The sequence below is a fragment of the Olea europaea genome, unplaced genomic scaffold (genome assembly GCF_002742605.1).
Source record: "Olea europaea var. sylvestris unplaced genomic scaffold, O_europaea_v1 scaffold392, whole genome shotgun sequence".
In the NCBI taxonomy this organism is placed as follows: domain Eukaryota; kingdom Viridiplantae; phylum Streptophyta; class Magnoliopsida; order Lamiales; family Oleaceae; genus Olea; species Olea europaea.
In genome coordinates this window covers 232,456-257,604 of record NW_019258717.1, presented here as the reverse complement: position 1 = coordinate 257,604, position 25,149 = coordinate 232,456, and the positions used below count along the sequence as shown (strand labels likewise).

The window sequence follows — 25,149 nt, the reverse complement described above, 5'->3', positions numbered from 1 at the left end:
TTAGGGTTCGGAGCAATGAAAAGAAGAAGGATTGAAGATGCAATGTTATTGAAATTCTCTTAGAGAAGCATTTTTTATAAGAGCCTAGCTATCGTGCTAGGCCCAATTAACCTCTTAAGAACTTTTGGTTATTAAACCGTCCAAACTAGTCACGGGTCAATCGATTTTGGCAGTTGAATCAATCTAATATACGGCTGGGATTCTCTCAGTTTGCAATTACTTTGGTTTCAAGCACTATTCAGACCAATTTGAGAGTCAATTTCCAGTTTTCCTTGTCGAAACAGCAAGTCAAATCTTGTTTAACATAGGTTTTCATTTTCCTACGTTAGTTTTCAACTTTGCTTGATCCAAACTCACCAAGACAACTATTTTGTGATGTATCTCATAAGCAACATCAAAAGCAATATTTTAGGATAGCCTCCTCACAACATGTTCAAGCCTCCAATTCTTATTCTAGTAACTGGTGTAATGTTTTCTTCTCCACTACCTCCAAATTATATTTTTAATCCTTCTTGATCGTATAGTAAAATTCTGAAAAAAAATAAATAAATAAAAAATAAAAAAAATTATAGTATTTTAATTCTAGTTAAGGGGTAAAAAGATAAAATCATCAACCTGCCCAGGCCAACCGAAACTGTTGGTTTTCGACCTAGCAACATTTTGGTTTTAAGCCCAACTATTTTAAACAATTATAAATAGTTCGATTTTGACTCTAATAGTCAACAAAACACTTGAAATAAAACTGAATTAATCACTCAATTAAAAATAATAATAATAATTTACTTTTTGTACATAAGGTTTCTGATTTATTAGTCCAATACTTCAGCAACTTAATTTATAGTTGGCATCTATTGGCTTATTGCGGATGTATAATAATTTGCAATAATATTTCCTTTTCTATTTCACTGAGAACGAATTTGAAAGTTTCAATTTAATGTAGAAACTTTTATTATTTCATTGCTTTTTAATATTATAATGATAACAATATATTATAACCGTAACCTTTATGTTAATAATGTTTCAATTTATCTATTGTGATATATGTTAGGCTAATATTTTTTTCGTTTTCACTTGTTAAAGAATCACTTGTATTGTAGCTAAAAACTGTAGTGCGAAACCAAACAAAACAGTAAAAAATTGTTTTGTTTGATTTGGACTGATTTAGAAAAATGAAATGGCTTGGTCTAATTTGAAAGTAGGCGTAAAGCTTTTTTCATGATATATATCAAGTACATGGAATTGAATCAAATCTCTTGAGATGCATCCTTTTTTTATGGAGATTGTCTAATCTTAGCCAATTTCAACAAGGATATCGGGTTGGACCTTGGGGCCGAGTCATTGACAGCTGAAAATTTTCTTTTTTGCTTTTCGAAATATAAACAAGATAAAATAAAAATGATAATTTGATGATAAACAATTACTAATGGTGCAGTGGTAAAGGTTTCAAATTCTAAACATCCTTCCTCTTGAGATACGCGAGATAAAATTTGTACAAAATACTAAACACCTAATACAATCTTTCACACCAAATTTTTTCATTTTTTAAATTTCAAGATTTGAAAGAAAATCTTACCTTTTTACGCACAAGTCTTGTCAAAATTTGGTTGAAGGCGCAACTAATAAATGAAGAAAGTTGTGTAAAATATTTGAAGAAGACGAATGCACGTCATGACAATATGCTTCTAAAATGTGGGGAAATTTGTTTGCCTTTTTTTTTGTATTTATATGCATGGACAACTATGATTTTCATTTGCTTTCATACTTCGTTAAAAACCCTTTGGAAGGGAGGGGAAATATATATATATATATATATATATAATAATAATAATAATAATAATAATAATAATAATAATAATAATAATAATAATAATAATAAAATTAAACGCATAAATATGATTTGAGAGCCTAACTTTTTTAGTTCGACTCATTTTTAAGAAGTTCGAGGCCAGGCTTAATGGCCATACACATAAGAATGCATGTTTTATTTCATTTTGATTGTTGCTTGATGATTATATATGCTCAGACATATTTTTGGTTCCATTTGGTGCTATTTTAAATTTTTTTCCTACCCAAAGGAAAATAAAATACCAAAATTTTCATCACAACACCAAATATCTTTTGTGACACTAGTCAAACTCAATTAAAGATTGAGCTTGTCAAAGTTGATTCTGAATTGAGAACTAGAATCAAGTTGGATATGACTTATTAGGTTGGGAGTAGTACTGGACGAGTTTATTCACTTAGAATATGGTATTAAAATGCTTGAATAAACTGTTCACTTTAAAAATATTCAATTTCAAATTTCTAAAATGTGCATCTATAACTTACTTTTTATATTTGTGACAAAATTATAAGAACAAATCAATCTTAACTTTACAACCCAATAAGATTTGCATGAAAGAAATAAAGCATGAGATAAAGAAAGAGGCTTATTAATCAACCGGAGGAAGCTTACATTAATATGTTTGAATAAATTTGATTACAAAATCAATGCAATCTATTAGTTTATTTTTAATTGAGCCACAAACATAGGCATGAAACAGAAATGCAAGGAACTAAAAATTCTTTAGCTACTCAAGGGATTCCTCAACCTCCTATTCCACTTCCATATCCTGCACCAAATCCAAATCCACTACCAGATCCTCCACCTAATCCACCTCCACCACCACCTCCACCACCAAAACCTCCTCCTCCTCCTTGAGCACCGCCTCCAAACCCACCACCAAATCCTTCTCCAAAACCAGAACCACCCCCTATTCCTCCACCTCCACCACCACCTCCGCCGCCACCGCCACCTCCTAAATTCCAGTGATCAAATAAGAATTTTTCATCATTGAAAGAACCATCAGTGCCAACTAGCTTTCTCGCAGTGGTGGTGCAAATAAGAACACCAAGAAGAACCAAGAGAACAAATTTGGAAGTCATCTCAATTTGCAAGTAAAAGATAGACTTGATTGATGTGAATTTAGGACACGAAAAAAGGATTATATAATGCTCGAATATCAGTTATTTGCAATGAAGTTTAATGCTTGAATTAATATGTGAGTTAGTGAAGATCTAATTAACTTGACGGTTTTACATTAGTACATTAGTAGATTCATTGATGCACTAGTGAACGTTTGTATTCCTTTGTGGGTTATAATTATGTGTTCTTTTATCTATCTAGGGGGTGGCTACTGAGAAGCTCATTGTATTCATTATTATTATTTTTTTCCCTCAAATTATAACAGAGAGATGATGGTAAGTATTGTTTGGCAACTTTAAGTAATCCCGACTCAAGTATTGGAGAGATCTAAAAGTAAATGAGAAAAATGAGATTTTACTTAATGGGTATTCTCAGCACGAGAATCGGCACGTAAAAATATCTCACGCATGGACGGGAACAAGAAATTTACCCCTTGCTATTTGCTCGAGCGAGCAGTTGAGCAGAAAAGTTTTTCCTTGTTTCGCATGCGGAAAATTCTTTTTGAATTTTTGATTAAATCATTGTGTCCTTTCACGGAGAATTATATACTTTTGTACATGGATAGACAAATAACTATACATTTTTTTTTTTTTTTTTTTTCAATTTTCTCCTTTGGAAGATAATAACTATATTGGGATCGTTCCTACTACTCAAAAATTTGACACACTTATTTGATAAATAATCATAATCTTTAATTTAAATCAATCCAACATTTAATATGTATTTCACTGAGATCATGGAAGAATTTATTATAACTGCTTGAAATCCATAAAATATTGAGCATTAAATGGACTTAGATTAAAAGTCATGATTATTTGTCAAATAAGTGTTTCAAATTTATGAGTATGATTAACGATTCCAATTATATATCACCTTCTTCTCTTCAAATCAAAAAATTCATATTAAATTGTTGTCATCTATATTTTTAAACTAGCTCAGGCATTGACCCAGAAAATCAAAAGGTCAAGGATCGAATGGATGAATCGAGTGTAATAAATAAATAAATATCACTAAATTGTGAGGAATAAACGAAGCTTTTTTTTCAAATTTATTAATATATAGACAAAACCCTCATTAAATTTGGCTATATTGAAAGGTCAAGTTCAACTGAAATAATGGTTTTAGTCCACGTCAACAATTTAGTTTTGAATCCAATTGAACTAAAGCATTTATAAATAGTTTGATTTCGGTTTCAATAGTTAAAAACGCTAGAAATAAAATTGAATTGTTCACTAAGTAAAAAAAAGTTACTTTTTGTATCTAAGATATGTGACAAAATTATAAGAATAAAGCATGAGGAAAGGAAAGAGGCTCATAATCAAATGAAACTTACATTAATTTGTTGAATAATTTTAAGTACAAATCAAACATCTGCATTATAGTAGTTTAATTGGCTCTACACATTATTTTTTATTGAGCCATGAAAATGATCACTGGTTTGGATTAATGGGAAGAAGAGTGAAATTTCTTTAATTATTCAAGGAAATCCACTACCACCTATTCCACCCTCAGCTCCTCCACCTAATCCACCTCCACCTCCACCTCCTCTTCTGGCACCTCCAGCTCCACCTTCGAACCCACCACCAAATCCTCCTACAAAATCGGAACCAGCTCCTACTCCTCCACCACCACCTCCACCTCCACCTCCACCAAACCCTCCTCCACCACATCCAACAGCCCACCACCTGCACCAGTTGTTGAAAATTTGTTCAAAATCAATGGAATGATAATAACTAATTGTTGGGCTCAATTGTGGAATTAATAGAATCAAAAGAAATTGAAAAATACAAAATTTGATTTTTTGCCTCTGCGTACGCACAGGCTTAATTTTGTGGGTATGCGAGATGTGTTTTGGCAAAATTAGAATTAAATTTTGCTTCTACTATGTTTACGCATAGTGTTGAAAAATAGTCGTTGGCTGATTTTTCAATTTGAAATTTGGGAGCCGTTTTGGATTAAAAGTTGCACTTTTCATCTTGTTTTGGCACCATTTCATGATGTATTGATTGAGACCTATAAATAGATGATGAATGATCAATACAAACATTATTAGAATCATTGAAAACATCTTGAGATCTATATGTGATTCCATATTGGATCAAACTATTTATTTACATTTATATTCAAGATCTTCCTTTGTGTTCTTAAAGTTTTAGAGTATTGCACTTGTGCTTTGGTGTAAAATTCTTTACAAGGCTTGATATAATCCTACAAACCATTTGCCAAAACCTTTAAACATCTCATTCAATCCCGAGAGGGGGTAAATATAGTTTGAGGACAACAATCTCGTGTTCAAGCCTCAAATTCGTTCTTGACGTATTTCGTGATTTCTATTCATTTTATTTCTATAATTTTGTTGTTGTTTCTTCTCCAACCCCTTATTTTCCAACAATCTCAAACTATATTTTGCAATAGAGAATGATACAACTATGGCAACCATCAAACTCATGAATCAAGTTCTGGTTAGTTTGGATCGTTTTGACGGGACTAACTTCACACGGTGGCAAGACAAGTTGAAATTCCTCCTGACGGCATTGAAGGTTTTTTATATCCTTGATCCAGATTTGGCACCTTTGCCGAAACCAACGAATGGAGAATCCAAAGCAATCATGACCGAGAGACAAAAGCGCCAAGAAAATGAATTGATTTGCCATGGCCACATCTTGAATGCATTGTCAGATCGTTTGTATGATCTATACACCAATACAACTACAGCGAAAGAAATCTGGGAAGCATTGGAAAGTAAGTACAAGGCGGAAGAAGAAGGTACAAAGAAAATTTTGATTTCTAAGTATTTTGTTTTTAAATTCTTAGAAAATATCCCTCTTCTTCCCCAAGTGCATGAGTTGCAAGTGATTGTCAACAAATTAAAGGCGGTGAAAATTGATATACCAGAGACCTTTCAAGCGAGGGCTATAATTGCCAAACTTCCCGGAACTTGGAAAGGATGCCGGAAGAAGATCATGCATAGTTTCGAAGATTATTCTTTGGAACAATTACAAAAGCATCTTCGAATCGAAGAGGAGTCGAGAATACGTGATAAAACTAAAAATTCTCATGAGGGCTCTTCTAAAGCAAATGCTGTGGAAAAAATAGAACCGCTGGCAAAATCCAACAAAAGAAAGCCTTCTAGGAACTTTAACAAGTCCAAGAAGAAGACAAAATGAGGTTATTTTATGTGTGGAAAATCTGGTCACTATGCCAAGGATTATAGGCACCGAAAACAAAATAACTTCGAGGCCAAAGTGAATTTCATCCAAGATGACAAAATTGTGGCCACCATAAGTGAAGTAAACGCAATCAAAGGAAATGTTCCTGGGTGGTGGTATGATACTTGTGCTACGTACATGTATCATATGATAAATCTTTGTTCAAAACTTATCAAGAAGTGAATGGAGAACAAAAGATTCAAATGGGTAATGAGATGCGGCCCAGGGTGTTTGGAAAAGGAAGTGTAGACATTATCTTCACTTTCGGGAAAACCATTAGTCTAACTAATGTACTACATGTTCCGGATATGAATAGAAACCTAGTTAGTGGCAATCTCTTGGAAAAACCGGCATCAAATATATTTATGAGTTCGGCAAACTTGTATTATCCCTTAATGGGAAATTTGTTGGAAAATGCTATTCATGTGAAGGAATTGTCAAATTATGTACCGTTGACTATGAAATGAATAAAAGTAATTTTGCTTATGTTGTGAATTTATTTTCATTATGGCATGCTAGATTAGGTCATGTTGGTAGAAATACAATAAAACGCATGAAAAAATATGACTTGATCTCATATGATGAAAATGATGAACATAAATACAAAATATGTGTAGAATCTAAAATGATTAAAATACCATATTAAAGTGTTAAGAGAACCTCTAGTATTTTAGAATTAATTCATACTGATATATGTGAACTTAATGGTATGTTAACTAGATGTGGAAATAAATATTTCATAACTTTTATAGATGACTTTTCTAGATATACATATGTTTATTTGATAAAACATAAAAGTGAAGCCTTTGACATGTTTAAGACATACAAGAATGAGGTTGAAAATTATCTAGGAAAGAAAATTAAAATTTTAAAGAGTGATAAAGGTGGTGAATACTTTTCCAATGATTTTAATTTTTTTTTGTGAACAACATGAAATTATTCATCAATGTTCTGCACCTATGACACTCGAACAAAATGGCTTGGCTGAAAGAAAAAATGGAACATTTTTAGAAATGATAAATGCCATGCTTATTCATGCTAAGTTGTTATTTAACTTGTGGGGTGAAGCTTTATTAAGTGCATGTAGAATACTTAATAGGATTCCTTCAAAATATATTAAGGTTTCTCCTTATAAATTGTGGAAAGGAAGAAAACCGAACATTGGATACTTCAAAGTGTGGGGGTGTCTTGCTTATTGCAAAAACACGAATCTTAATAGGATCAAATTGGGTCCAAAAGGCATTAAATGTACCTTTGTTGGATATGCAAACAATAGTAAATCTTATGGATTTCTAAATTTGGAGTCCAATGTGATTATCGAATCCAACGATGTCAAGTTCTTTGAGGATTCGTTATCTTCGGATAATGAATTGAGGGAAAATCTTGAAAATATCCCTAACTCAAGTGGAACACATGATGAAATATCTTCTAAGGATGTTGATGAATCTAGTGAACCCTGAAGAAGCAAGAGAACTTGAGTTGAGAAGTCTTTGGGATCGGATGAAATCGCTTCTCAACTTATCTCCTTTTACTTAGTAGAGGGAAATGAATTGAATGTTGTGAAAATAATTCCTTTTGTTCTACAAGTAGAAACTGACCCTAAGACTTATAAAGAAGCTATGGCTTCTCGTGATAGCACCTTTTGGAAAGATGCAATTAAGGACGAAATGGATTCGATAATGCCCAATAATACTTGGGAACTTGTTTGATTTACCACCAGGATCCAAGCCTATTGGATGCAAATGGATATTTAGGAGAAAATACAATGTTGATGGATCCTTAAATACCTAGAGGCTAGATTAGTAGCCAAAGGATATTGGCAAAAGGAAAGAATCGACTATTTTGATACTTATGCACCAGTAGCTAGAATAACATCGATTAGGATATTATTCGCTTTGTGTTGTAAAATTTTGTTTCACAAGTGTACGACCCGTAACAAGTAATAGTGGACCTAAGAGTCCGGTTTGTCGATCCTACAATGACTATTTTCTAGCACTTAATTCAATCTTTCTTTAACTACTATTTGACTAACGCAAATCAAAGGTTGTAAAATCTAGGTTTTAATCTAAATTCTAGAAAATAAATGAATGTTCACATAATTGGTTGGAGAATCAAGTAATGAATGGATGTTTGGGTAGAATAACTTCACCAAATAATCATCTTTATATATCAAATTAAAACTCAATTCTAATGTAGTGTTCTGTCGAATTCTCCTATTGTATTCAATTTACCCCTCTCAATTTCTCATTGAGCCTATTTAACTAATTAAACTTCATATCTCTGTGCAAATTCAACTTAGTTAAACGAGTTCTATGTCTTAGGAATTCAATTATGACCGCAATAAATGGTATAGGTATCTCTACTCGTTATACCAATGTACTGGATTTTACTACATGGTCTAAATCCTAAACTCATATCTCTATTTGTAAAGAATTCACAAAAATCATCAAATTATTGATCAAATAATTTAATGCATTCAACTCATAGCAAAATCAACACATGGAAGAATTAAAAACTGAGAGTCTTAATAAGAGAATGTAAAAGATCCCAATTGGTTATATTATTCCCCCTAACAATGAATTTAGCTACTCATAATACAAGAAGAAAAGTATGAATTTGTTTTAGAATATATCACCGAGTTTGTAATAAAGATATAGAAGAAAAAGTAGAATTCTTGCACCAAGATCTCCTTCCTCTTCCAATGAATGCTTCCAATCTTCAATTCTTGGTGTTAATCTTCTTGAATTTCTCTTTTGAATCTCCTTTCTTGTTATTTTCTCTCCAATATGTCAAGAACCCTTCAAAAGTATGAGGAAGATGTATTTATAGGTGCCCCTCCATTTTATGTAAAAGTAGGGTTTTTGTGGATTTAAAAAGGCCCAAAAAAATGCGCCCTAGATCTTCAATCGCAGCGCCTAGGCGCTATAAGACAGCGCCTAAGGCCTGTTTATAGCGCCTGGGCACTATGTCTTCAGCGCCTAGGCGCTGATGGTAGCGCTTGGGCACTATGGTTGCGGCGTCCAGGAGCTACCTCTCGGGTCCAAATTTCATCTTTTTTCAGTTTCGTAGCGCCTAGGCGCTATGAATACAGCGCCTAAGCGCCGTCTTTCTGTCCCAATTCCATGTTTTTGGCCTCTTCGTCTACTTTAATACTTCTTTTCACATCGCTTTTCCTAATCTTCAAAACAACACTAACAAACACATCAAAAATGTTCTATACTCACAAGATCTAGCAAAAATCAAGCTAAAATTGTGCAAAAATCATGTGTAACAAACTCATCAAATACCCCCAAACTTAACCATTTGTTGGTCCTCGAGCAAACACTAAAACCCATAAAAATAATTAATGGACACACAAGCACAACTAAGACAAACAAAATCACTTAAAATAAATTTCTTTAGATAGCTTGCCTTCATGTCTGAGGATTAAAAACATAATTTCGATTCCATGAACCACTTCAAAGCTATAATGCAAAAGTTAAATTTTCACCTATTCAATGCAAAATGGGTGTGTGTGTGTAGAGTCAAGTGCAATGCTGTACAATAATAAGTTGACCCAATTCCCGACCTTAGAAGCCAGATTTTTCCTTACTTTGCTCGTGGGATTCACACACACCCAAACTTATTTTCTTTTCTCTTTCCAAGGGTGTAACCTAAGGTTAAATTTTCAATACTAATTTCTTACACCAATCAAGTTTGGTTAGATTTTACTGATTATAGTTCCACATGTCAACAAATGAGGATTCTCCTTATTTTTTACTGCTTCAACCTCTAGGAATCAACCAAGTTACTAACCCCTTATCAAAGGTCTAATCCTCTAAAACAAGTGTTTGGGGCTTAATCAAGGCATTTGATATCTTTTTTTTTTCTTTTTTTTAAATTTTTTTTCATATATATCTTTATTCTTTAATCACTCTTTGCGCGGAAGTCTTTCCCTTAAGCTTTCTAAATGACCCCTGTAGCGAGTTTTAGGTCAATGACTCCCAAATCAGATGACTTTAAGGCACCAGGTTTTAAACCCTTACAAACTTAATCACTCGAGTCATAAAGGCTATGACGAGATGATTCACAATAAGATTATTAAAGTTGTCCTCATTGGGATCTTTTTTTTTTATGCGGAGATTAATGCAATGCCCCTTATTAAACACCTATCCTCGAAAATCGACCTCTAACTTAAGATTTTCACCCAATTTTTCATCATATTGGTCTCAAACGATCCACACAAAAATTAACACACACGAAATCCACATTTATCTTCAAATTTCCCTACAACAGTGCAATCATCCAAACGTCATAAGTTTGGTTTAAGGGTATTGTGATGTTTAATGGTTGTTTGGGTTTAGCATCTAAGTTCTCTATTTCAACCTATAAATGTGAATCAACCTCCTCAAGTACAACGCTACAATCAACTCACATGCAAAAAATAATTTTCGTTTCACATGAATAAGCAAAAAATCTAACTCAAACACATAACTCGTCCACAATTCATAAATCAACTCATGTTCTCAATTACACATATCAATACCAGCAAGGTATCTAACACACACAAGCATGCAAAAACACGAAATGAATTTTTTTTTTTTGAATAAAAACACAAACACACAAAACAAGCAAATCACACATAAGCATTTGAGAAACTCAACAATGTAAGCAAATGATGTTACTCCCCCAAACTTAACTGAAACATTGTCCTCAATGTGAAATTTAAAGGAAAAGGAGGAGGACTTCTCTAAAATGTCAGTATTGCCTATGATGTTGTGGTGTCTTGGTGTTGCATTTGATTGACTCTTCTTCTACATTTTCTCCCAAACTTGAGATTTCTCCGATTTTCTCTATGTCCATGTTGGTTTGAGTGTTCCGCAACATCATGTTCCTGAAAAATTAAATTTAAAAAATTAAACTCATGGAACAAGGATTACTTAGCTCAAATATCTAATAACCAACTTAATTACTCCAAGACCTATGGGTAGAAGGTGTATGGGTGATAATTCCTAAATAAACTATAAATTAAACTATCTTAGAACTTTGAAAACGAAATAAATAAAATAAAACTTGGGTTGCCTCCCAAGAAGCGCTTCTTTTAAGTCATTAGCTTGACTTGTGCCGCTGATTTATCTTGGTGGCTCAAACCAAGTTATTCCGTCATTACACTTTGTGCAATTTTCATTGATGCAGTCCTTTTTTGCTCTCCAAATTTTGATTTGTCCATTCTTATCTCTACCAAGAAGTTCTCCAAAATTTGTTTTTTTATTCTGACAGGTTCGTTGATTAGGTGGCTCTTCTTCATCAATTCTATAGCAATCATTTTTATTGGGAGGTTTCTCATATTGGATGTCAATATTAAAAATCTTCTGCTTGTCCTCCACCCTCAAGATTAGTTCTCCCTTCTCCATGTCAATAAGGGTTCGTCCCGTTGCTAAGAATGGTCGATCCTATATAATTGGAATGTCTCAATCTTCTAATATGTCCAATACAATGAAATCCACAGGAAATATTAAATTTCCTACTTTTACGAGTACATCCTCAACTTTGCCACGTGACCTTGCGATTGTTCTATCAGCGAGTTGTAGCGTTATTGATATTGAGTTGACTTCACCTAGTCCCAATTTCTTGTAAGCAGAATACGACATTAGATTGATACTAGCACCAGTGTCACACAATGCATTAGTTAAATAGGAATTTCCAATTGAAATTGGTAAAGTAAAACTCCCTGAATCCTTCAATTTAGGGGACAATTTTCTCTGAACTCTTGCACTACTTTCCTCAGTTAATGCCACGGTTTCAAATTTCGGAAGCTTTCTTTTCTTTGTCAACATCTCTTTCAAAAATTTCTTATAGCTTGGAATTTGTAGTAGCGCATCTATGAACGGAACATTGATCTGGAGCTTCTTAAGAACATCGAGAAATTTTTCATAGTTTGTGTCTTGTTTGTTCTTCTTGAGCTTTTGAGGAAAGGGAATGGGAGGCATGTAAGATTTGTCTAGACTTGGTGCTTTGGCAGCTGATGTTTCTGTAATTTCTCCATTTTTAGTTGCGTTTGGTACAGATTTTTCTACCCTTAAGCTTCATTAATCACTTCTTTGTCATCTTTTCTTTTGGGTCTCTCTGTAGTAATCTCCGGCGCTTGTACCTCGCTCTTTGTATTTATGACATGAATATTTTGCTCCATCAACTTCTTTCGAAGTCTTTGGGGAAACGGAAGTGGAGGTACATATGCTTTAACTTTTAAGGGAGCCCTGGGTGGATCGTTCTCCACTACTTTAATTGCCATCAACTGTTCCTTAGGATTTATCATTGTATTGCCTGGCAATGTCCCTTGTGGACGTTCTGTAAGTTGTTATGCTATCTGACCAATTTGTGTCTCCAGTTTCTTGATGGATGCCTGCTGATTTTGAAAGTTCGTGTCAATTTGTTGGAACACCTTGTCCGTCTTCTGCACATATTATTGAAACATCTCCCCCAAACTTGGTCTTCTGTCTTACTGGAAATTGTTACCATATGAGTTGAAATTACGGGAGCTATTTTGAATAAAGTTTACTTGTTCCTCTAAAGAAGTGAGCATCATGCAGCTCTCTATAGCGTGATTTCTCCCACAATTCTCACATACTGAACTGGCCATCATTGCATTTGCTCCATGTGTTTGCAATTTTACAAGTAACTTTACCTATTTTGTTAAAGCTGCTGTCTGTGCATTGGTAGATGTTGCGTTGTCTAATTCACACATTCCTGTTGCCTTTGCTAGTACCACTCTTTCTGATGAGAACATTGAATGTGTGGTGGCAATTAACTCAAATAGGTCCATAGTTTGTTGCACTGATTCCCTATGATTGATCCTCCAGCAGAGGCATCAACTTGAGATTTTGACAATGGTTTAAGTCTGGTGTAGAAGTACTGCACTTGGTTTCCTTGAGTGATTCCATGGTTTGGACATTTTCTCATCAGCTCATTAAATCTATTCCATGCCTTGTGATAGATTTCTCCCTCTTTTTGTTGAAAAGTTTGAATTTCCAATCTGATTTTAGCTACTCTGGCTGGTGGGAAGAATTTGTTGCAGAATTTCTTGATCACTTCTTGTCATGTAGTAATACTGGCATGAGGCTCCACATCTAACCACTCCAATACAGCATCTCTCAATGTAAATGGAAATAGTCGTAATTTAATATCATCTTCATTGACCCTCGGAGCAAGGAAGTTCTAACAATTTCTGAGAAATCTGGAGATATGTGTGTTCGGATTCTCATGAGGTAGCTCGTAGAATTGCAAAGTGTTGCTCATCAAGTTAATCCAATCCGACCTGATCTGAAAGTTATTCACCCCAAAATCTGGATACACAACATTGGAGCGCATGGGTGCTACTATAGGTGTCGGGAACATTGATACTGACAAATCACCTTCATTTATTTCCCCTCGCTCATGCTGCTGTTCCTATGGTGCCACCACTCTTACGGCCATTTGCCCAATCAGGTGAATAGGGATATGAATTTGTTGATTGTCAGTCATTTGATGTTGCTGTTTTTGTTTATGTTCCGTGCGTCTTCGTCTGAAGGTCCAATCAAACGATTCAAGATCATCGCCTTAGGCACAGAGCATACAACGAACACAATTTTCTGTAAATAAAAGAAAAATAAACAAATCAAATAACAGTTAAAATAAAAAAATAATTGAGACTAGAAGAAATAGTCCACGGCAACGGTGCCAAAAACTTGTTGTAAAATTTTGTTTCACAAGTGTACGACCCGTAACAAGTAATAGTGGACCTAAGAGTCCGATTTGTCGATCCCACAAGGACTATTTTCTAGCGCTTAATTCAATCTTTCTTTAACTACTATTTGACTAACGCAAATCAAAGGTTGTAAAATCTGGGTTTTAATATAAATTCTAGAAAATAAATGAATGTTCACACAGTTGATTGGAGAATCAAATAATGAATAGATGTTAGGGTAGAATAACTTCACCAATTGATCACATTTACATCTCAAATTAAAACTCAATTCTAATGTAGTGTTCGGTTGAATTCTCCTATTGTATTCAATTTACCCCTCTCAAGTTCTCATTGAGCCTATTCAACTTATTAAATTTCATATCTCTATGCAAATTCAACTTAGTTAAACGAGTTCTATGTCTTAGGAAGTCAATTATGACCGCAATAAATGGTATAGGTATCTCTACCCGTTATACCAATAAACTAGATTTTACTACATGATCTAAATCCTAAACTCATATCTCTATTTGTAAAGAATTCACAAAAATCATCAAATTGTTGATCAGATAATTTAGTGCATTCAACTCATAGCAAAATCAACACATAAAAGAATTAAAAACTGAAAGTCTTAATAAGAGAATGTAAAAGATCCCAATTGGTTACATTATTCCCCCTAACAATGAATTTAGCTACTCATAATACAAGAAGAAAAGTATGAATTTGTCTTAGAATACATCACCAAGTTTGTAATAAAGATGTAGAAGAAAAAGTAGAATTCTTGCACCAAGATCTCCTTCCTCTTCCAATGAATGCTTCCAATCTTCAATTCTTGGTGTTAATCTTCTTGAATTTCTCTTTTGAATCTCCCTTCTTGTTGTTTTCTCTCCAATATGTCAAGAACCCTCCAAAAGTATGAGGAAGATGTATTTATAGGTGCCCCTCCGTTTTATGTAAAAGTAGGATTTTTATGGATTTAAAAAGGCCCAAAAAAACGTGTCCAAGATCTTCAATCGCAGTACCTAGGCGCTATGGTTGCGGCGCCTAGGCGCTGCCTCTCGGGTCCAAATTTCATCTTTTTCAGTTTCGTAACGCCTAGGCGCTATGAATGCAGCACCTAAGCGCCGTCTTTATGCCCCAATTTCGTGTTTTTGGCCTCTTCGTCTACTTTAATACTCTTTTCACATCGTTTTTCCTAATCTTCAAAACAACACTAACAAACACATCAAAAATGTTCTATACTCACAAGATCTAGCAAAAATCAAGCTAAAATTGTGCAAAAATCATGAGTGTAACAAACTCATCACTTTGGCTTCAATATATAACTTGCATGTTCATCAAATGGATGTTAAGACGGCATTCCTAAGCGAAGACCTCAATGAGGAGGTCTATATGGAACAATCCGAAGGGTTTGCCCTACTTGAAAATGAATATAAAGTGTGCAAGTTGGTGAAATCTTTATATGGTCTGAAGCAAGCACCAAAGAAATGGTATGAGAAGTTTGACTTACCAATAATATCATTCGGGTTTAAACATAATAGCGTTGATAAATGTTTATAATCTAAAGTTTGTGATGATTATGTGACATTTATATGCTTGTATGTTGATGACATGCTGATTATGAGTAATCACATGGACGGAATAGAAAAAACAAAGAGATTTCTTTCTTCTACATTCAAGATGAAGGATCTTGGACAAATGGATACCATTTTAGGTATCAAAGTCACAAAGACTAGTGTGGGTTACTATCTAAGTCAATCACATTATATTGAGAATGTGATAAATGAGTTCAAACATTTGAACATAAAGGAATGTAGTACCCTGATTGATCCAAGTTCAAAACTAATAAAGAATGATGGAAGGACAATTGCTCAATTGGAATATGCAAGTGCTATAGGGAGTCTTATGTATGCTGTTCAGTGCACAAGACCAGATATAGCTTATGCTATAAGTAAACTTAGTAGGTTTACTAGCAATCCGAGTAATGATCATTGGAAGGCTATTGTGAGAGTTCTTGGATACTTAAAGAAAACCAAGAACTTGGGCCTACAATATACTAAATTTCCAATAATATTGGAAGGATTTATCGATGCTAGTTGGATATCTAGCACGGGTGAAAGTAAATCCACTTCGGGTTGGGTATTCACTCTTGGAGGAGGTGTTGTTTCTTGGAAATCAAAGAAACAAACATGTATAACACACTCAACCATGGAATCTGAATTTGTGGCTTTATCGGATACCGAGAAAGAGGTCGAGTGGCTTAAGGATCTCTTATATGAGATACCTTTGGGATCGAAGAATATTTCTTCAATACCTATCATGTGTGATAGTCAAGCCACATTAGCAAAGGCATATAACGAGGTATACAATGGAAAGTCTAAACATATGAGTCTGAGACATGACTACACCACATAAGGAAATTAATCAAAGATGGAATAATTTCCCTAAATTATGTAAGGTCAATTGAGAATTTAGCGAATCCTTTAACTAAAGCACTAAATAGAGATTTAGTGGTGTCTACTTCGAGTAGGATGAGGTTGAAACTTCTTAACTAAAAAGGTCCACCAATGACGGCAACCCTACCTGTCATTACTCAAAAAGTAATCTACGGTTTCAAAGGGTAACAACAAGTCATTCGATATGTGGATGGTTGCAGCATTATTCAAATCCGCAATGACTCTATCCTAATTAAATAATGTTGGTTGTTACTGAAGTGAGGGTTGAGCTTAAAGCTCTTAATGAAGTTCAGAGCTAAAATACAAGTACCTCTAAAAGTAACAAAGGTACTGGAAGAACTTTACCTAAACTAACTTCGAGGTGGTGCCGCCTCAATAGAGAGTTTGAGTTTCTCTCTTAAAAGTTTGTCGAATAGGATGAGCGCAAGGCCATAAAAGCGCTAAGCGAGTTAAGGAATTTGAGAACACGTGATACTTATGTGTGTGTTCTTACCGGTATTGTCACAAGAAATAATTGGTTCAAACTTCCATGCTACCTCTAATTCCGACTTTACTTTGTTTGAATTACACTATGGTTAGATTCAAATCGAAAGATATCTAATCCTTATGCATAAGTGTCATCTTTTTGAATATGTGATCGTAATGATTTTGAACAAGTGGGGGATTGTTGAAAATTTGTTCAAAATCAATAGAATGATAATGGACTTATTGTTGGGCTCAATTGTGGAATTGGTAGAATCAAAAGAAATTGAAAAATGCAAAATTTAATTTTTTGCCTGTGCGTACTTAATTTTGCGTGTACACGAGATGTGTATTGGCAAAATCAGAATTAAATTTTGCTTCTACTATGCTTATGCACGGTTTATACTATGCTTGCGCATAGTGTTAAAAATAACCGTTGGCTGATTTTTCAATTTGAAACTTGGGAGCCGTTTTGGATTAAAAGTTACCACTTTTCATCTTGTTTTGGCACCATTTCATGATGTATTGATTGAGGCCTATAAATAGGTGATGAATGATCAATACAAACATTATTAGAATAATTGAAAACATCTTGAGATCCATATATCATTCCATATTGAATCAAACTATTGATTTACATTCATATTCAAGATCTTCCTTTGTGTTCTTAAAGTTTTGAAGTATTGCACTTGTGCTTTGGTGTTAAATCCTTTACAATGCTTGATATAATCCTACAAACCGTTTGCCAAAACCCTTAAACATCTCATTCAATCCCGAGATGGGGCAAATATAGTTTGAGGACAACGATCTCGTGTTCAAGCCTCAAATTCGTTCTTGACGTATTTCGTGATTTCTATTCATTTTGTTTCTATAAACGTAGTCTAAACCAAAATGAATGAAATTAAGAGAAAAACTTGTTTTCTGTTTTGCCCTCTCTCTCGTCCAAATGTTTTCTCAACCTCTTATGCAACTTATAACTTTTAATGATAATTGCGTCTCATTTTCGGACTGAATTTTTGTTTTAAGCATCCCTCGTATACAAATTTATAAATCATTTATAAAATGAGTTAAAAGTCAGACATTAATTTTTGTTTCGTTGAAATATCGTAAGCATACATAAAATGAGTTAAAGTCAAAGATTAATTTCTGTATGGTTAAAATATGCAAGTGTACATGTTTGTTGACAAATAATAGTAAAAGTGAGTAAGCAGTATTGCTCTGACGAGGATTTAAATTTTAGCTTAAGTTCAATTAATTCCATCTTAAAATGAATAAACACACAATTGATGGCATTCTAACTAAATTACACTGTAAATATTTAACAGAATGCAAATGATCGTTTCAAGAAAAGAAATCAATTAGGAAAATTTGCTAGGAGACTCCATCGTCAGTATCTTTTAAATTATCGTATTCTCAATTTTTGTCAACTAGTAGACAGTCCGTAGGACCTAACCTGGGTATTTATTTCCCTAAATGAATCAGAGACTACACGGGAATGGTAACTGATATTAGCTGTATTACAACCAAGGGTGGAAACAAATAGGCAGAATAACTCAGTCAATGGTGAAAATTATGCAATTCTACCCAACTAACACCTTGAGGGGGTTGAGTAGGTGTTTATGCGAAATTTAAATAAATTAATAAATAATTGCAATAAGTCAAAGTTATTAATTAGTCCAGATAAATCCACACGCAATCTACAATATGTTGAATTGCTGCAGTATAATAAATTGCTGAAAAATTAATAACACAAGATATTTGATAACGGAGAAAACCTCTTGCGGGATTAAAAACTTCAAGCTCAAGTTAGTATGAATCTACTATAAATGAATCAATTTACAGTACTATTAGACTCAACCAATACAAATACTTTCTGACCTCCTGATTGTAATTTCAAAGCCCTCCTAGATTGCGTGCTCCTGCACCAACTCCTGACTTTTTTATTTCATTTATCTCCTATGAATTTACCAAGAACTACTTGTTCTCCAACAAATGGAACTCCGGTAACCTTCCTTGATCTTCAGCCTTTAGCTGATACTCTGTAAGTATGGGTTTTTAGTGTTTGATTTATAGGTTTTGATGTTTTTCAATTGCAAATCTCAAGGATCAATGGATTGAATGATAAGGAACAGTATTTGTATTTTCTCACAATGCTCAATCCAAGATTTTTTGTGAAGCTGCACACTTATTTATATAATGGATGTTTTGGGTAGTATGGTCCTATTAAATTCTTGAAAAGTGCAAATTAGGGTTTTTTAAGTTCACACTTATGCTCGAGCAACGTCCTGACGACCAACTAGCAAAGACTATTCAGTTTTCGTTGCTCGAGCAGTGTCTTAACGAGAGTCAAGCGAAATTACGACGACTCTTCTTTTCTTATTTGGAGCTTGAACCCTAACCTACCTAACACATCTATACAAAATTGCACCTAACTCCTTGACTTTTACACATTTTCAATTTGGTCCTTTTTGTTCACAGAATCGCCAATTACATTAAAACCTAACACTTGGTACAAGCAGCTTTTTTGTTTCTCATTCCTTTAAAAACAAATGAAGACAGAATTTTGGATATTCATTTTAGTTTGTTACAGAGAGAAAAATATACAATTTCATGATCAAACAATTGTCCAGTCATAGGGGCGGATCTAGGAATAGGTCGAGCTGTGCTAGAACCCGTCCCTCCTGCCCAAATGTTACTCAGAAAAAATATATTAAGAATATTTTTTTATGTGTGAATTCTTTCTTTTTTTCCTCTTTTTTTCTGTTGTGTATTAACTCGTCCTGAATTTTTCCTAGATCATTTTCAACTAAACTAGAAGGTTTATCTACCAGAGAGGCTCTGGGCTTTAGGGGCTTCTCTGAAAATGTCAATGAGAATGGTTGGTGAGTTGGGTGAGAATCATTGTTCTTTAGATCTTTCGTGGATGCTTTCGATTAGTATTCATTTTTGCAACCAAAGATTAAGCAATGTCTTTTGAAACGATTTCATAAGTCGTCTGCAGTGGTGGTTTCTTCAGGCTGAGTTGTCATCTTTATAACTTCATCCAAATTTAACATCGTCTCCACTGAATCGTAAACCTATAATCAAAACCTAAAAATCATTCTCAAAGGTAAACTTTTTCGAGAACTCATAAAACCTTAAATTCAATTTCCTCCATAGTGAACAAATAATCGTGTACTTTTATAGAAGTCAATCACAAGATCTCGTGCCATAAAGACAGACTTTAAATGTAACTGAATCTCATTATCCTGATTCACAACACTAGCACGAGACCACGAAAAGAAGCAAAATAAGTTATCTCCCACTCGGTTGCATGAAGTTTACCTAGCATATATCATCAAGTTTCTCAACCAAGGTATTATTAGGTTTAATACCTCAAAATTGGGTTGAAATCTTGGAAGATCACGTTTGGCTTGAATTTGGAAAGAAATCAAATTACATCCAAGATTTTTTTCTTTCAAGCGGTTTAGCCTAATTCCAATATATTTTCTTACATTTGAGGACTCCATTAGGCTTATGGACGTGACCTATAAATTAGAGACTCCTTTGTCAGTTTTAGATGAAGCATTATTGTTGTCCTGTATTATTCATTCCATATTGTCGATTTAATAAATTTCATCGTTCCTCTGCTTAGTTTCTCTTTTTTCTACCTTACTTTAATCTTGTTTTCGTGGTGCGATCTTGAATATTTCATTATTGTCATTAATCTCAATCTTACATCACTTTTGGAATCAACAGGTATCCCTTTGACGACTCTGAACAACATAGTTTCTACACTCATGGAACAATTTTTGACAAACTTGAGTTTGTGGAGAGGGTGGCCTCTGCAATTATTAGTCCTACACCCAACTGAAATTTCAGAACATCAGACATTGGCAGCTGAAAATATGGCATTAATTTCGGAACATCAGACTTCGGTTTCAAGCACTATTCAGACATATTTTAGCTGGTTTCCAGTTTTCCTTGACGAAGCAGCAAGTCCAAACCTATTTCGTCAACATAGGTTTTCATTTTCCCATGTGAGTTTTCAACTTTGCCTAATCCAAACTTACCAAGACAACTATTTTGTGGCGTATCTCATAAGCAACGTCAAAAGCAATATTTTAGGATAGCCTTCTCAGAACATATTCAAGCCTCCTATTCTTCTTCACTAATTGGTATAATGTTTTATTCTCCTCTACCTCCAAATTATATTTTCAAACGTTCTTGATCGGATGGTAAAATTCTTGAAAAAAAAATTTGAAGTATATTAATTCGAGTTATGGGATAAAACAATAAAAACTGTCGACCCACCCATGCCAACCAAAGCCGTTGGTTTTTGTTCACGTCAACCCCATCAACATTTTGGTTTTAAGCCCAACTATTTTAAACTGCTATAAATAGTTCGATTCAGACTTCAATAGTCAAAAAACACATAATAAAATTGAATTAGTCACAGGAAAAAAAAATTGTGCATAAGATTTGTGATTTATTAGTTCAATACTTCCACAACTTAATTTACAGTCGGCATCTGTTGGGTCTTTAGGGTGTATGATAATTTGCCATAATGTTTCATTTTCATTGGCAGAAAGCAATTTGAAATTTTCAATTTATTATTTCTTTGTTTTAATATTATAATAATAACAATAAATTATAATTGTAACCTTTATGTTAATAAATTTTCAATTTATGTGTTGCGTTTTATGTTAGGCTCATATTTTTTTTGGTTTTCACTTGTTAAAGGTTACTTGTATTGTAGCTAAAAACGTTGACTGAAACCAAATGAAATCATAAATGTTGGGTTTGTGATCCAAATTCGGTCTAAGATTACATGATTTGAAGTAACAATATTGGAATGATCAAAATTACGAATCGGGAAAAAAAGTTGCTGCATTTTCGCTAGCATATTACTAGCTGGCCGCTTGAGTAGTAGACAAACTTTTGGAGCAATAAGCTTTTGCTCACCTGTCACCAAGCTCTCGCTCGAGCAACGAGACGGTCTCTCACCAAATGCTAGATGGCATCGTGCGAGTTTTTTTTCCTTTTGTCGGTTTCACGCATATTTTGACCTAGATTTTATCTTTTAGGTTACTTCTAGGGTTTTAACATTTCTTCTATAAATAATAGACTCTTCATTCAGTTTAGGTATTGTTGAGATTGCTGTAACAATATTATTTTTCTCCACTAATTGTTAAATAAAATATTGCTCCTCTCTCAATCTATTTCTTACTTTTAATCTTGTTTTCTGTGTACGATCATATACTTCATATTGTATCATATTTGCCTTCCTATTTTATAACAAGTACTATCAAAGCAAAGTTGTGATTTTGTCTGTGGTTTTTGTTATCGATGGCAACCATGAAGTATGAAATTCCGCTTTTGAATTGCAATACAAGATTTTGTTGTGGCAAGTGAAGATTGGAGCTGTATTGGTGCAAATGGATTTAGATGATATGTTATTGGGATTTGACAAGATGCCCACAACTTGGACGATAGATGAGAAACAACGGAACTATCGGAAGGCACTTTTATTGGTTCATCTTTACTTTTGTAATAATATTTTTCAGAACATTTTGAAGGAGAATGAAGTTGGAGCAATTGTGCATGACTAAAATTCTGATGAGTAAATTGCATCTAAAACAAATGTTGTATTCTCCCCGCAATATAGAAGGTGGCTCTTTAGAAGATCATCTAGCTGCGTTCAAGGAGATCATCGTTGATTTGGAGACATTAGAGGTAAAGTATGATAAAGAAGCTTTGGCCCCGATCCTATTGTGTTCGTTGCTTGCTTCATTTAGGGACATGATTTTGTGTAGTCGTGATACTCTTACCATTAAAACGTGTATGATGACCTTTTCTCAAAAGAGAAGATGAAGCAGCTAGTTGGATCTGAGTCGAGAGATGGAGAAGGTCTTGTAATTCATGGTGATTGACGAAAAGGTAAGTTGAGGTCGAGTTCAACAATCAGGTTTGTTTTTATTGTAAGAAGAAATGACACATCAAGAGAGATTGTGAAAAGTTGCAGAACAAAGATTTCGGTAACATGCAAATTATAGAAAGCAATCAAATACTTCGGACGAAGCCAACATGGTTGAGGACTATTTGAGTGATAGAGATCTATTAGCGATTTCTAACGTGTAATCTAAACCTGACGAGGAGTAAATTTTGGATACAGCTTGTGTGTTCCATATGTGTTCCAATCGGAATTTGTTTGAGACATATGAAACAGTGACACAAGGTGTCGTTGTCATGGGTAACAACGAATCTTGTCAAGTAGCTGGTATTGAGATAGTCAAATTGTAGCTGATAGATGGAACATCTTGAACACTTGATCACGTTTGGCATATTCCAGTTTTGAAAAATAATCTCATTTAGTTGAGTACTCTTAATTCGAAGATGTACACATTTTTTGGAGTAGGTGGAGTCTTGAAGGTTCAGAAGGATCTCTATATTGAATTGGAGGAGCGAAAAAGGTCCCGATTATACATCCTACAGGGTCGGGCAAAAATCGATAAAGAAAAGTCAGCACAGGTTTAGTACCGTGGTTGATATTCAGTTTGGTACAGTACATTTGGGATTTGGGTCTGGGTTCATATTGAATAATACTACTCAGTCAAGTTTGGAGGATATAGTTAATTCCGTTTTGCTAGCATTGTCCGCAGTTCCATCGTATTCAACTGCTAGGGACAAACCCGTTAGAGATAGGTACGGGGACACTGATTTGGTTGCGCATGCTTTTAAGATTTTTGAAGGTATTGAGACTAGCAAGGGGCTTTCTTTGAAAGCATTGAAAGTTGATTTTGCTACAAGGTGTGCTTCAATCCTTTTTGTTATTTCTAAATTCTTTGTGAATTTTGGGAAACCCTTTATTTAGGTTCATGTATCTGTGTTGGATATTGTGCAAGAGGGAAAATATATTTTGTGTTGCTGGAGTAGTTTGGTTTAGGTTGAAGAGTTTAGTTGTTTCGTTGTAGTCGAACTTATTTTTCAGGAAAAGAAAATTTGGAGCTTCATTCGTTGTATCAAAATTTGATTCAAGGTAGAACTTTATTGGGCTTGTGACCCAAATTCGATTTAGGATTACGTGATTTGGTGTAGTAATCTTCAAGAGATCAAAATTATAGACTATGAAGAAAAATTAATCATTTTCGCTAGCTTGTCGCTAGCTAGCTGCTCGAGCAATAGGCGAACTTTTGAAGCATCCCCGAGCTCTCGCTTGACGCTCCCTGTCGCTAGACAGCCCTCGAGCAATGGCATCGTGCGAGTCTTTCTCCTTTTGTCGGTTTTACGCATATTTTACCTAGTTTCCATCTTTTAGGTTAATTCTAGGGTTTTGCCATATCCCCTACAAATAGTAGACTCTTCAATCAGTTTAGATATTGTTGAGATTGCTATAATAATATTATTTTTCTCCGTTGGTGGTTGAATAAAATATTGTTCCTCTGTCAATCAATTTCTTTCTTTTAATCTTGTTTTCTTTATACAATCATATACTTCATAGTGTATCATATTTACCTCCCCGTTTAATAATAATAAAAGTTGTTTTGCTTGATTTGGACTAATTTAGAAAATGAAATTGGTTGGTCTGAATTGAAAGTATATGTAATCCTTTGTTAATGACAAATATCAAGCATACGGAATTGAGTCAAATTTCATTAGATGCATCCTTTTTTTCATGGTGATTGTGCAATCTTTGCCAATTTCAACAAGTACACATAGACAGACACAGGGGTGGGCATGGGTTCACATGACTTTCCAACTTTGGGGCCATTTTTTCCCTTATGTTTTTGTCTCAATTTTCGAAATCATTATATTATCAAACGAAGTCAAAAGATTGCGTCCTTAATATCTTTTCAAAGTAGTCATAGCCTAGTTTTCTACGTTGTTAATGACGCACGAAACGATTAACCGTACTAAATGTTAAGTAGTCCATTCCAAACTAATATTTCGAGAGATTCGATAATAGGCTAACTTTAAAAATTCTCTGACGATCATACACTAGCTGAATCCACAAATCACTTATGTCATCTCGAAGCTCATTTCGAGAACTACATTATAGGCATATCAAATGGTCCAAATAGATATCGAAAATCGTTAAAAAGATGCATATAATTCATATTTTTTTTTAAAAAAAATCAATTATTATTATTGCGATACAAATTTTCAATATAATTTATATCACTTTATTAGGAAATTCTACATAGGATATGACATCAAAAACTTTCGAAATTTTACATCCGAAAAAGTCATGCCCGTGTGAATTGTTGGATGTAAAATTTATATGGTTGAAAAAATAAAAATATTAGATATAGATTTTTGAATGAAAAATTATCACAACTTTTTTGCAAGTTTGATCGTCCCCCTAACTCAAAATATCTG

The 25,149-nt window shown here is 34.0% G+C and overlaps 2 protein-coding genes across 2 annotated transcripts; one reads left to right on the top strand and one right to left on the bottom strand.

Annotated features, from left to right (window-relative positions):
* Nucleotides 1-2,586: 2,586 nt before the first annotated feature.
* Nucleotides 2,587-2,925, bottom strand: LOC111387135 (putative glycine-rich cell wall structural protein 1). Its single transcript, XM_023011667.1, has 2 exons — nt 2,685-2,925; nt 2,587-2,612 (listed from the first exon to the last, which is right to left on the bottom strand). Exons 1-2 carry the CDS (start codon nt 2,923-2,925, stop codon nt 2,587-2,589), a joined length of 267 nt encoding a protein of 88 aa, XP_022867435.1.
* A 2,469-nt stretch (nt 2,926-5,394) lies between these two features.
* Nucleotides 5,395-6,132, top strand: LOC111387134. The gene is made up of 2 exons (XM_023011666.1): nt 5,395-5,731; nt 5,780-6,132. Exons 1-2 carry the CDS (start codon nt 5,395-5,397, stop codon nt 6,130-6,132), a joined length of 690 nt encoding a protein of 229 aa, XP_022867434.1.
* The last annotated feature ends 19,017 nt before the right edge of the window (nt 6,133-25,149 follow it).